The following is a 14,993-nucleotide window of genomic DNA, read 5'->3' as shown; positions in this document are numbered from 1 at the left end:
TTGATTAAATAACTTAATAATTTATTTATGTGTATTAATTTATAAAAACCACTATTTGATTGACTTATACGAGAAAGGGCGGCAAACTGGAGATCGCCCCGGGCGGCAAAAGTTCTAGGTACGCCACTGACTGTGATCGCTATATATGTGCTATTTGTATCAGATAATTACAAATACAGTGGTACCTCGACATACGAGTGCCCCAACATACGAGTTTTTCGAGATACGAGCCGACGAGCAAGTGATTTTTTGCTTTGAGTTACGAGCGAAATTTGAGATACGAGTTCGGTTCGGTAGTAACATGCAGTCGCGCCATCACGATCAGTTAGCAGCGTGCTTCCGCTGTGATAAGTTGTGTAGTTGTGTTATGAAGAATTGGAACCCGGTATTTCAGTAGAGGAGGAGATTGTATCTCTGGGGAAATCCATGGGTCTAAAGGTGGAAGAGAGAGACGTGAACGAGCTCATCGAGGAGCACACCCAGGAACTGACGACTGAGGAGATACAAGAGTTACAGTCACAGCAGCATACTGAGGTTATGCAAGAAATTGGTTTTGAGGAGTCAGAGGAGGAGGTTATTTCTACAAGTGAGATTAAGGAGATCTTAGGAATGTGGGAGAGAGTTTCACAGTTCGTGGAAAAAAAACACACAGAAAAAGTTGCAACAGGTCGTGCATCTGACCTTTTTAATGACACTTGCCTAACTCATTTCCGGAACATTCTGAGAGGGAGGAAGAAACAAACCTCCTTGGACATGTTTTTTTCTAAACGGCCTTCAGGTGAAAGCGAGAAAAATGTAGCGAAAAAGGCAAAGACCAGTGAGGACATCTAATTTATTTCTTTACATTCTCTTTTTTGTTTTTGTGCAATAAATATTTGATATTTATAAATACGTTTTTATTATTCAAAACCACGTAACAACAATAACTGGGACATTTTGGAGGTTGGAACGGATTAATGGAAGTTCAATTGTTTTGTACGGGGAAATTTGCTTCGAGATACGAGTAATTCAAGATACGAGCAAGGTTGCGGAACGAATTAAACTCGTATGTCGAGGTACCACTGTATTACAGGAAAACAGTGTTATTTTAACATCTTAAAAATGTACTATAACGGTTTTACAAACACGACCTGCTATCACTTTACAACCCTAGCTATTGAAACGTAATTGTGCAGTGAACCGGACATCGCATAAACAAACTTGATGAGCAGGTTCGACCCCTCTGACTAAAACTGTTTATTAAGCTAGGTTTATTTGTACTTTCCCCTCTCGAACTGGTTCCTGTGTCGGCTACGTTCCGGTGACCTGATATCGTAATGAAACTAAGAGAGAAATCATTTGGCCGATCAGAGTTGCAGGGCTGGCACGAAGCCCTCCGAATAGGCTCGATGAGCTCAGTCTAGGAGAGGATGGTTCGAGACCAGGTCGAACCCTCGTCCGCCTCAGAGTCGCCGAAGCTAGTGGGAGTTTAGGGCCCCCACCCTAAACTCCCGCGACTCCGAAGGTCCCGTTTATGGTAGGGGAGCACCATTCATCGGAGGGCCGTCGCGGGTTACGTCTCTGCGCTGACGGCGTCGTCTCCGAACGGGATCTGTCTTCTGCCGATCCCGTTCGGCTGCATCCTTCTGGACCATGACGGTCTCACAAAAAGAGGCCACGACCCTCCACGCCGATGACCCACTCAGCATCGCCAACACGACTGCTGCCAAGGAAAGAATAATTTTCCACGGCCGAGTCACACGGTCGACGGAGGAGACAGATTCTACTGTAGGAGGCGCACTTGTGGTCACTAAAAATGTACCTAAGTGAATAATAATATAAATGAAATACTAGACATCGATAGTTTATAGAATATCCTTCTCCTGATCCTGACATTCTGTCGTGTACTCCGTGAATAAAATGTGAAATGGTTCGTTACTGTTTAATGATTTTTATAAACGACTTCCTGCTTGCTAGGAAAGTAAAGCTTTAATGCAAACAAAATATTCACAACCATTTAATACAGTGGCGGTTAATTCCGTAAATTGTTACTTTAACATGTCAATTTGTCCAGAACAATGTAACTTAAATACGGTCGTCCAGCGATATTTTTAGCTCTTTGACCTTTGTTTCCGTCAGCTCAATTACGATGAAGACACCCTAAGCCTAAATCTGCTAACAACAAATGCAATGACATGGCGGCAGGTCTCATGAGTGTCTTGGAGCAACTTCACCTTATGCCTTGCCAATTAACATTACTTTATTATGACCTGTGTGCACAACTACATGTTGAGAGAGGGTAACGAGAAGAAAGTCCTTCTTCAACCTAAGGCAATATGTCAACAGTACACATCCATGTATTGACTTGACCGAAGGGTGGATAGACTCCAAAAGTAGTTTAGTTTAATGAGCGCAAAGACGTTCACATAATAGGCACTTACAATTATTAATACACCTATCCCCCGATTTACACGGTAGATACGTTCCTGAGAAAAACGTGTAAATCGAAAATTAAAAATTTTCAAGTAAAAACCGTGTAAATCGAAAGACTAGCAGAAAATACATAATTTTGCTATTTAACAGTTATGATTTTTTTCAATACTTTTCGGTGTACACAGAAATAAAAATAAAAAGCATTGACAAGTTACAACATCTAATATATTACGGAAACACTGTTTTTTTTGTTTAATTACAATACAATAAACAAAAGAACAAAAAACCAAACCAAAGGTGTTTTATTATCCTTTATCACTGTCAGAAATTACTCTCATTCCTTTTTTCGGAATCGAAGGTTCGAATTCACTTTCATCACTCGAAGTTATTTGTTCCGATTCGATGTTTGAAGCAGAAATATTTACATTATGAGAGATGGTAATAAAATCGATTAAAAAAAAAAACTTTTTTGGAAAACCGTGTAAAAGCGAAAACGCGAAAAACAAGTACCGTGTAAATCGGGGGATAGGTGTATATACTTTATATGACTTCCAGTAGGTTTTATTTACTTAATTCTATAAAACAACTAGAAGCAATATTGCTATGCTATTATTTTCAAATTTAGTACTAAAGGTTAAGTTTAAATTAGTTAATAATACACAAACACTTGGTTAACTCAGGCTTAACACTAAACTTACCAGTAGCGGTCAAATTGACCGTTTTCAAACTTTTTATTCCATTTACACATTTTTTAATGTTATAATATTGTTATCAAACTATATGACAATTCTTAGAATATGCATATAATATTTTCTTCACTCTTTACTTTAGGTTATTTTTTCTTTTTCAAAAAAAAAAGTTGTTATGTGACCTACCTACCGCGGTCGGTCAATATGACCGGCGGGAAAATTTTTTTTAGGTTATCTCAGAATCGCTTATAGTTGAAAAGAGTAGATAACAATAGTATTGATTACAATCTCAAGTATTGCACTTCTAAAAAGTTTTTTATGCACTTTTTGACCATTATTTATTTGAAGAAGAGAAGGTAAAGTATCTGTTGTAGATATTTACCCTAAAAATGTCAAAGCGTTTGAAAATTACAAATTACCTAAAAAATATAACGGACATAGAAAAAGAATATTCAGAAAATGATGAACAAGAAACTTTTATAATTGAAAAAAACATGGAAATAGACCAAGAACTATTTACAAGTGAATTAGAATCAGAAAGCGATAGTGAAGAGGAGAATATTGTAAATAAGCGTTCAGGGCAGAAAAAAAAGAGGGTTTTATTGTCGTCCGAAAGTGAAATAGATTTAGAGGATCAACGCATCGAAACTGCTGCTGATGGAACAGTCTGGGAAGAAATAGACGGAAGACCCAATCTTGGTCGGTTACCAGTGCATAAATTTTTTAGCGATATGTCAAGACCAACAGGATACGCTAAACGACATATTATGAAAGGACAAATGAAGACGGCATTTAGTCTTATCATTGATCAGCACATAATACGTCATATTATAAAATGTACAGAAGAAGAAGCATTTAGGGTGTTGGGGACTAAATGGGAGCTAAATGCTACAAAACTAGACGCATTTATTTCCTTATTATATGGTCGCGGCGCATATGAGGCGAGAAATTTGGATATCTCATATTTGTGGAATAAAAATTGGGGACCCGCTTTTTTTTCAAAAACAATGAGTCGAAACGACTTTACGGAGATTATGAAGTACATACGATTTGACAAGAAGAGCGAAAGAAGCCAGCGTTTACAAACTAAAAATTTTTCTATGATATCTACAATATAGGATCGATTTATTGAAAATTCACAAAATTGTTATAAACCTGGTGCATATATTGCTGTTGATGAGCAATTGTTTCCGTCGAAGACTAGGTGTAGATTTACACAATATATGCCAAACAAACCAGACAAATTTGGAATAAAGTTCTGGTTGGCATGTGACGTCAACAGTAAATATATAATAAATGGGTTTCCCTATTTGGGAAAGGATGAAAAAAGAGATTGTTCAATTCCACTTGGGGAGTTCGTTGTTCTAAAGCTAATGGATCCTTTCACGGGATGCGGAAGGACTGTAACAACAGATAATTTTTTCACGAGTGTTTCATTAGCCAAGAAATTACTTGCAAGAAAAACTACAATTGTTGGAACAATTCGTGGAAACAAAAGAGAGTTACCAAAGTTAGCCAAAGAAAAAAAAGATAAAATGGTTAGATTTTCAAGCAAATTCTATAAATCAAATTATATTACTCTTACAGTGTATAAAAATAAGCCGAAAAAAAAAGTACTTGTCCTAAGTTCCAAACACAACTCAATAGAAATAGAAAAAAGCAGCAAATGCATACCGGAAACTATTAGATTTTATAATAGTACAAAATTTGGTGTAGATGTGGCAGACCAGATGGCAAGGAAATACAGCGTGAAATCGAAAAGCTGTAGGTGGCCACTTCAGGTATTCTTCAACATTTTGGACCTGGCTGGAATAAATGCTTGGATTTTGTATAAAGAAACGACGGGTGAAAATATTTCCAGGCAGGAGTTTTTATTCCAGTTAGCTTCAGAACTTGGAGATGCATATACAACATCTAAAGAAAAACAGCTTTTACCAACACCGTCCACAAGTACAGATTTGTGCGTACGAAAAACATGTCAAATTAAATTTTGTAAAGGTTATAAAACAACAAAAATCTGTTCGAAATGCGAAAAATATGTTTGCGGCGAGTGCACATTTCAGACTAAACTAATTTGTAAGCAATGCGAGCAAGCCAAATAAAGTATATTATGTATGCATAACATTCTGTATAAAACTTTAATTTTATTTGTTTTTTTTTTTTTATAAAGAATTTAAAAATTATTTAAAATAAAATGAACGAAACTTTATGAAAATTCTTTATTTTATACACATTTAGCAACAAGTTAACCATTATCTGCATTGAATAATGAAATAAATGAAACTTTTTAATTACCGGTCAATTTGACCGCACGCGGTAGAAATAGGTATACAAGAATTGTCGGTAGGTTTAGTGTTAATTGGTAAAAATAAACTTTCTACCATTCTGGTGCACCCAAATATACAATGTTTGAGGAGCTAAGAATTGAAAGTAGAGCTGGTTGTGAATACTTTTGCCACTACCTGCCCACTCATCTGCTTTGCCGTTCTATTGAACCCCTTATAAGTATAAAATAGAGACAATTTTTGTATCACACATTAGGTCTTCGTCGAGCCCTAAGCATCACACATTCTTCACTCCCGTATTCACGACATAGCGGTCGTCTCACCCGCATTAATGCGAGAGTGGTCAGGAGAGGCCCGTGTTGCACTATACACCTATACAAGTGTAATCTCTTATCACGTGAATTCAATCTGCCAGAGTAGTTTTTAACTCGCAGACTTTTGCTTCCATGAGCTCAATTTCAATGAAGCTGCACAAAGCCTAAAGTGGCTAGCAGTGTAACATTATACTCAGCAATTAGTGATTTTAAAAACATTATTACATTACATTTATTCATTTTAATTGCTTTTATGGCTTCCAAGAAATCTGGTTTGCAGATCCGAAATTGGCAAGCTAAAATGAATTTTATTATAAGTGTGATAAGTGTTTTAGGTCTGAAACATCTATGTACAGTTCTGCCAGGGAACCTGCTCTCGTTTCTTAAAGCATCATTTGCCCACCCATGGCAAACAGATATAATATAAACTTGGTATGGCCAACCCAATGCTGGGTGCTTTAATCTCCAAAGCGCTGAATGTACATTGCACAGTTACTGGTATTGTGCCAAAGTTAATAAAGGGTGAGTTTTCCAATAATCACAAATAATTTATGTTATCTTGTAGCATCCATCCTTATATGTACTATTGGGTTTTTTTTACAAACCTTTCAAGATCACCACTGTTAAGTGGTATCTAGATCAATATCAACACACAAGTTGTAATTCACTATTATGTAATCATTTTAAATTTAAGAATTTATAAAAATGACACCCCGCCCATTATCTCCAAAATTATGTACGTAAGAAGCAGATCTTTAAAATATTGTTAGGCGTAACGTACCTCACCTGACTGCGTGATAAGAAAACAAATTAAATTATGATTATAGATTGGTGAATAGAGGGCTACACATTCTAGTCTACATGGGCCCAGTGGAGGAAACAAAAGTCTGATATCTTTTGTTTAATACTAGAGAATATGATGTATGTTATACAATACTATTTGTTGTCTCGTTTATTATTGTAGTAGTGGCACTTTATAGCGATTCAATCTTTGATCTGCAGACATTACTATTTCTTTACACCATCCTTGTTCGAGCCATGGGACGTCCACTGCTGAACATAGAGAGCATCATAAATATTGGTATTGAATAAAACATGCAAATTTTGTTTCCACAGCTATACGTTTGCATGTTTATGACCTGACCAAAGGGCTCATGCCAGATACAAGGGCCTGATTAAGAATACCGAAAATCTCCCATGAAACCCAGGTAATTATCATATAACAAACATTTATATAAAACAAGTAACTTTTGTGAGGAATTATCTCGTTTTTTAATTTTTTTTTTTAATCTAAATGCAAACTAATAATATAAGCATAAATCTTTGCTTATATAAGTGGCAGATTTTAATAAATAATACGAAATCTTTGTTATAAATTAATAATAAAGCAATCTTGTGCACAATTGAACACCTTGCATTACTTAATGGGCGATTCAAAATGTCTGATTCGCTAATACTGAAAAGTCAACAATTTCATAATAATGATCTTACACCTGGCTATTGGAATCTAACTATAGTAATACTTTAATTGAATCATAATTAAAAAAAAACAAAATCCATTGCCAAATCGAAAACAAAATTAGAAGAATCTAATGGTGAAAAAGTCGACTTGAGTGGAATTTTTAAGGGCATTTCATCCCTTCGCAGTTCCAGGCGTGCTGCTTCAAATTAGAGAAGGTTGGCTTAGTTTTTATAATACACATCTTACTGTTCATATCGCGAAAAAATTATACAAACAACCCACTTCTTTACCGAGTATGAACGACAGAGAAAATTTAAACATCTGTACTTAGCTGTCAAACATTTGACGTCTTTCAAAACCAAAAAGGATAGAATTAAACACAAAATAAACTAAATTAATGAAAATATAATAAAAAATTAAATTGCAATTAGTTATTTAGAGCTAATGCGCATATTTTGCATTGATACACTTTAACCCTCATTTTTAACTGGCACCAGAAATAATTTTACACATGGTCTCCTCCGCAAATACAGGGAAAACCACCGCAGTCACTCTCGCAGTGCTACCGGGTAAAATGGAAACATTTCAAGCGCGTGACATGAATAATTACTTAGACAAAAACTTGTCAATTTTTCTGTGTTAATACATCGTTATTTAGTATAATTTTAAAGGAATGCCATAAAATCTATCCGTTGTTTCAGGGGGGCCACAGGTCAATCAGTCACGCGAACGCATCATTAGTATTTGTTCGAAAAAGATGGATGATGGGACTGTTGCGGCCACTCATATTACGGCACTCACCGACTAAAGACCTATTGTATAATCGTTAAAGGGAAATACAAAATTAAGCATTATCTGGGTTTTTATTCAAAATCAAAGACCAAATAGGTTCCCAAAGGAACCAACAGGGACTATAAATGAAAGGCTTCGTTACTTTTGTATGTATTAAAAATTTACCCAGACGCCTCAGTTAAGAAGTACTCGAGGAGGACAAGTGTTTCGGATAGGCTTAGCAGCTGCTTGTAGAGCTCAGCCTCTTAGAGCAGCTGAGCTTGAAATAGGAGCGGATGAGTACGCTAGTACCGGTAGCGTGCCACTCGTGTGATTATTCTGTCGGCTGTGTATTAAGCTAAGTATTATGTGTATTAAGGCTGTGTATCAGTCAGTCGTCAGCTGACAGCGCGCGCGTACGGTCAGAGGTCGTTGACCCCCCGCGATAGGCGATGGCAAGAGTTAAATGTTGTGGTTGTAATATAGTTGTAAACGAGGTATTGTGTTTTGTGCAAAACAAAATTGATGTAATGAACAATGTGAGTCTGGCCCTGTTATGTAGGCAAGCTTTCACCGAGGAGGAGATCACGGAAGCAAAGAGTCTGCTGTTTGACTCAGTGCAACAAAAGCGAGTCAAAAGAAGAGGCGATGAAGGAAAAAACAAAAATATTGAGGACATTATTGGACTACTGAAGGGGGCTGAACCCGAAATTTTCCCCATTTTTGTGGCGCGGGATCTTCAAAAATTGCCACCGGTGACATTTGATCATGTAGACGTGACGCGTTTATTGAAAGATATAATAGTAATGCAACGTGAAATTAGTTCCCTTACCGAAAAATGTGAATCGTTTCAAGAAACGTACGTTAGAAAAGTGGATTTAAAACAAGAAGTTGACTTCTATTGTCAGATAAGCAACGACTTGGTAGCACAAACCAAAAGTTACCCAAATGTTAACTACAAGAGAGGCGGTTATTGTTTGCACAGTAGCCCCGACTGCAATAGCGGGCCGATGGGGTTAATGACAGTACGTGAAGATACTGAGATGCAACAGCCAATGACGGAGCAGAAACGAGACGATGATCATCTGTCCTTGTCAAGCACGAGCGTTACGAATAACGGGGCCGATACATCTGTCCCTGTCGCTCACACGCAAAGACAGGTAAGCCGGCTGCACGTGGAGGCCACCCGTTCGGCAACTGCGGTTTCGACGTTCGAAACCGTAAATGAGGCGCCCGCGCAGTCAGCTGGCAAGATGACGTCATGCGAGGCGATAAGCGCGGTTCAGAGCGCGGCTGACAAGCAAAATAAAGACGACGGGGAATGGATTAGAGTTCAAAGACGAAAAGCATCGAAATTCAAAGGTATGAGAGGCACGGCGGCGGTGGAGCAATCGGGGCGTTTCAAGGCAGCAGAGGTACACGTTCCTATGTTCATATATAATGTTTCAAAAGAGGTAACAGAGCAGGATGTTGCAGATTATGTATTGGAGAAAATGCATATAAATATAGTGCCCGAGAAAGTAAACAATAGGAATATTGAAAAAGATTATAATTCTTTTAAATTTCTTATACCGAGAAATAAGCTCCCGCTCTTCACAGATAAGGATTCGTGGCCGGAAGGCATTTATTTTAGAAAATACATTAGGTTTAATAAAGGAAACAAAGGCAACGCAGATCGAGCTACAACAAAAAATTAGATTGAATGGATCAGGGCATATTATTATCAACGAATCATAAACTAAAGCTGAGTAGCTTTAATTGTAAGTCCTTGAAGAGGTCGGAGGACAGTGTGAGGAGCCTCTGTGCTGTATCGGACGTGGTAGCATTACAAGAGACCTGGTTGCTGCCACACGATCTAGCCTATATAAGTACAGTGCATAAGGATTTCGCGGGCACGGGCACGTCAGCGGTGGATACCAGTGCGGGAGTACTGCGTGGTCGCCCCTACGGAGGTGTGGCGCTGCAATAATCCGAGGGTATGCGCTATAAAATGTAAAATACGCGAGTGTACCATGTTAATTTTCTCCGTATATATGCCTACGGACTGTGCGTACAACTTACCACATTTCACAGACTGTTTGAGTGAAATAAATGCGGTGGTTGAGGACAGTGACATAGGTATGGTTTTTGTGTTGGGGGACTTTAATGCTCATCCAGGCGAGTTATTCTTTGAGGAGATGCAATTATTTTGTATGGAACAAAAATGGTGTTGCGTTGATTATGATGCTTTGCCAAACGATGGGGAGACGTATACATATAAGAGTGACGCCCATGGCTGTACACGTTGGCTCGACCATTGTTTGGTCACTAGTATAGCAAAGAACTATGTTGAAAAGATAAAAGTAAATAATGACGTGTCGTGGTCTGATCACTATCCCCTAGAAATTATTTGTGATCTTAAACCCATATCTCTGCAATACGACACTCCTAAAGGTTGTTACAATAATAAGATAATTTGGGGGCAAAGGGATAGTGAACAGACGAGACTGTTTAGGGAGTATTGTAATGAAAAGTTAGGCAAGATTGTACTTCCAACGGAACTCGCGGAGTGTTATAATACAAATTGTCAAAGATCTGACCATAGACTACTCATTGATGAGATGTATTCGGAGATAGCTAGTATAATGCAGAAAGGGGCTATTTTAAGCTACAAGGTGGTTCGGCGAAGTAAAAAAGGTTTTGTTATCGGGTGGAACAAGCATGTGGCGCCACTGCACGCGAGGGCTCGTCTGTGCTTTCAGGCTTGGGTTGAGGCGGGGAAGCCAAGTAGGGGGGTCACTTACGAGGATATGTGTGAGTCCCGTAGGCTTTTTAAAAGTAAGCTGAAATGGTGCCAGGACCACGAGGAACAGATTAAAATGGACAGGTTGGCCGAGGCACATGACACCAAAAATTTCGGAAGGTTCTGGCACCAGACAAATAAATTAAATGTTCGGGCGAGCCTTCCCGTTGAGGTGGGAGGCACGAGTGGATGCCGAAATATAGCTAATATGTTTATGTCTCATCTTAAAGTTGAGTCACCGAGTACATCTCATCAATTCGAGGACGTAGCTCGGGACATCGTGGATGTAAGGGAGGATCGGGTACGCTTCTCAGCAAGCGAGGTTAGTAGTGCTGTAAAGCGTATGAAGCGTGGTAGATCTCCGGGACACGATGGCCTGAGTGTTGAGCATCTACGTTATGCTGGGGTGCACCTATCCGGGGTCCTAGCCATGCTCTACAATATCAGTATTGACCATAGTTACTTGCCGGAAGCAATGATGAAGACAGTGGTGGTACCTTTGGTAAAAAATAGGACGGGTGATGCAGCAGACAGATCCAATTACAGGCCCATATCCCTCGCGACGATAGTAGCTAAGGTTCTGGACAGTTTGCTTGATACGCAATTAAGTAAATCCGCGAAGATCAATGACGCGCAATTTGGTTTTAAACCCGAGTTGTCAACTGAGAGCGCAATACAGTGTCTCAAGCAAACTGTCCGCTACTACACAGACAGAAAAACTCCGGTTTATGCGTGCTTTTTGGATCTGTCCAAAGCATTTGACTTGGTGTCATATAAAATTCTATGGCACAAGCTTAGAACCGAGACCAACTTAAGGCCGGAACTGCTATCACTTCTTCAGTACTGGTATGGCAATCAATTAAATGTAGTGAGGTGGGGAGACGCAATGAGCGACCCGTACAAACTGAATTGTGGAGTAAGGCAGGGAGGGCTGACGTCGCCGAGGCTTTTCAACCTCTACGTCAACCAGCTGATAGAGGCTCAGTAGGGCGGGTGTCGGATGCTCGATTGATGGAGTTTTTATAAACAACATCAGCTATGCTGATGACATGGTCCTGCTGAGCCCCTCAGTCAGTGGCCTCCGAAAACTGTTGAAAATATGTGAGGAGTATGCCGGGGTGAATGGACTCAGCTACAACGCGAAAAAGAGCGAGATCCTTGTTTTTAGGGGGAATAATAAACCTTCGAACTTTAAACCTACTTTCATGCTTTGTGGATCCCCCCTGAAACAGGTGGCTGAGTTCAGGTACCTCGGGCACATAGTTGACGAGCACCTCAAGGACGACGGCGACATAGAGAGGGAACGGCGGGCGTTGTCGGTCCGGGGCAATGTGTTGGCTCGCAGATTTGCGCGATGTAATAAACAGGTAAAGTTGTCACTGTTTAGAGCATACTGTCAGACTTTTTACACGTGCAGTCTGTGGGCGGACTATAAGCAGCGGACCGTCAGAGCCCTTCGCGTGCAGTACAACAATGTGCTGAGGGCGGTGCTGGGCAAGCCGCGCTACTGTAGTGCATCTGCCATGTTTGCGGAGGCGAGGGTGGACGACTTCTACGCGATCATCCGCAAGCGTGTAGCGTCGATGATGAGACGGGCGGCGGAGAGCACTAACACCCTCCTCAGCACATTGGCGTATAAGTTAGACAGCCCTCTCTGGGCCTGCTGGAATGGTGCACATACACTCGCCAATAAGCGTATGTGTATTTAGTATGTAAGTTTTCTTTTATACTTAATTTTAATACTAACATAGGCTAAGTTTATCTTATTACTAACCCATGTGCTGTTCTGTATGTTTGTATGTTTGTAAACAACTAACATAGTGTAAGAATATTGTACTAACATAAATATGGACTGAAAATATGGTCTGAATTAAAGATTTATTATTATTATTATTATTATTAATCAGGTGATCAGATTTCTTTACATTAATTATTTATCTATTTTGTTTTCTATTAATGTGCACTTAATGTCAAAATTACACGAGTAATAATTGTAAACTTTGATGTTAAGTGTACATTAACCCTTTGCACTCGAGGGCTCCGGAGCGGAGCCATTTAAAATTTGTCTTCAAACTCGAGGGCTCCGCTACGGAGACAATGGAAATAATTTTCAGTTTTTAACATGAGAACAAAAACAAATCGTAAAAATTAGTTATAGGATATTTCGCTGTTGGTGACAAATGACGGTCGCGGCTCGCAGATTGTTATGCTCTCGATAACAGCACACAATCGCGGTTTGAGCAACATTCCGCATTCCGCACTTGGATGGAAGTGAGTTAAGTCGTGTTATTCAGCAGTAGAGTGTATGTCAGATTCTAGTTTATCTGTTGTTTTTATATTTTGAATTCATATTTATATCCCCGATATGGCAAATAAAAGAAAAATTTGTGAAAATTATAGTGATATTGAAAGTAGTAGCGACGAATTAGAATTTGAAGTTCATGGTGAACATTACAGAAATAACATAGACGCTCTTGGCCGTGATGAAGCAGACAATATTGAACTAAGCCATGAATCCGATTCTAATGATAGTGATATATTTCCTGCAGTACGACGACACATACCGAGAATTGAAAGTGATATTGAGGGATTTGAAAGTGATACAGAAGGAAATATAGAAGACACAACAGATTCAACTGGAAATGACGAATGGATGGATGTTTCGGAAGTGGATAATATTCCATCTCCTATGAATTTCGATATTTCACCTCGAATTGCCGGACCACAAAAATTTCCAACGATATAAAAGAACCGTTAGATTTTTTTCAAATATTTTTTACGGATACATTGATTGATTCCATAATAAAAGAGACAAATGATTACGCAAATTCAAGACTGCGTGGAAGGCAATTTTCAAGGAGATCAATATGGAATACATGGAGTGATGTTAATCGGAAAGAATTTCTGGCCTTCATCGGAGTGATCTTGAATATGGGAACCATGCCGGTTGCAAATCTCCAGGAATATTGGTGTACCAAGTTCACCAGTAAAATTCCATTCTTTTCAGACGTATTTACCCGAGATAGATTCCAGCAAATATTTTGGATGCTTCATTTACACAAAAATGCACCAGTAGGCAGAAATACGTGCTTAAGGACTCGCATTCAAAAAGCTAATAACTTTTTACAATACATCAACTCAAAATTTTCCGAACATTTTATACCGTATCAGTCGATTTGCGTTGATGAATCCGTTATAAAATTTAAGGGGAAAATATGTTTTATGACATATAATCCAGCTAAACCCACTAAATGGGGAATAAGAATTTACGTTCTGGCCGACTCAACTACCGGTTATGTTTATTCGGTTTTGCCTTATTACGGCAGTATTACTTCTGAAAATCTTATAAGACCTGATCTGCCTGTCAGTTCCAGAATTCCTTTAGACCAGTACAGAAAACTATTGGACAATGTTCCTAATGCTAAAGGTTATCATATGTATACCGACAGGTATTATACAAGCATACCCCTTGCTGAAGAACTGCTAAAAATGAATTGTTTCCTCACCGGCACAATCAAAACAAATAGGAAATATTTACCAACGACAATAAAAAAAACCGCAATTTGTAAGAGACAGGAAAACAGTGGCTTACAGAAAAGGCAAAACCCTAGTTCTCGCATGGAAGGACAAAAGGATTGTCACTTTGTTAAGTACTCGTAATGAAGCGGGTTTGACATCGGTTGATAGAAGAGTACGTGGTGGTGAATTGGTCAAAATGCAAAAACCTAAAATTGTTATCGATTACACAAAAAATATGCGTGGAGTAGATCGGACCGACCAATATGCTGCAACATATTGTTTTCTGAGAAAATCCCTGAAATGGCGGAGAAAACTATTTTTTTGGGGGATGGAAATGTGTACAGTAAATGCATATATATTGTACACTTCTGTTAAAAAAATAAATAATGAAAAACCAATGACACACTTGAAGTTTGTAAAATTGTTGGTGGACCAATTGATGTGTGTTCGAATAGAAAAATTCCAGGCGAAAGACGGCAGACCCATTATTTTTGTGATACCTGTCTAGAGACTCCAAGATTACATATTGGCAATTGCTTCGAGAGGTATCACACTTTGGAAGATTACAAAATGTAATAATTTTATAATTTTTTTTATATATCCTAACATTTGTATCCATAAACAATTAAAAAAATAATAACATACAACGATGACTTTTCTTTCAATGCGTATATCATGAACTTACATGTGAATATGATCTTTTCACTCAAATGGCTTCGAGTTGCTGGTAATATGACTCAAAAAAAACTTCGAGTGCAA

At 38.6% G+C, this 14,993-nt stretch overlaps 1 protein-coding gene across 1 annotated transcript; it reads left to right on the top strand.

Moving 5' to 3' along the window:
- The first annotated feature begins 1,632 nt into the window (after positions 1-1,632).
- LOC137927611 (uncharacterized) lies at positions 1,633-9,630 on the top strand. Its single transcript, XM_068771366.1, has 2 exons — positions 1,633-1,805; positions 8,496-9,630. The coding sequence occupies exons 1-2, from the start codon at positions 1,633-1,635 to the stop codon at positions 9,628-9,630; spliced, it is 1,308 nt and encodes a 435-aa protein (XP_068627467.1).
- The last annotated feature ends 5,363 nt before the right edge of the window (positions 9,631-14,993 follow it).

Source organism: Battus philenor, unplaced genomic scaffold, assembly GCF_028537555.1.
Source record: "Battus philenor isolate CCGP_79_NKW_IND1 unplaced genomic scaffold, ilBatPhil1.0.hap1 SCAF_35, whole genome shotgun sequence".
Taxonomy (NCBI): Eukaryota; Metazoa; Arthropoda; class Insecta; order Lepidoptera; family Papilionidae; genus Battus; species Battus philenor.
The sequence above is the reverse complement of the archived record's forward strand: the minus strand, read 5'-3'. Positions and strand labels throughout refer to the sequence as shown.

Coding starts and splice junctions, on each gene's coding strand:
- LOC137927611 (XM_068771366.1), top strand. CDS start 1,633: ATGACGGTCTCACAAAAAGAGGCCACGACCCTCCACGCCGATGACCCA. Junction 1,806..8,495: donor GTCACTAAAAATGTACCTAA/GTGAATAATAAT, acceptor CCTGTTATGTAG/GCAAGCTTTCACCGAGGAGG.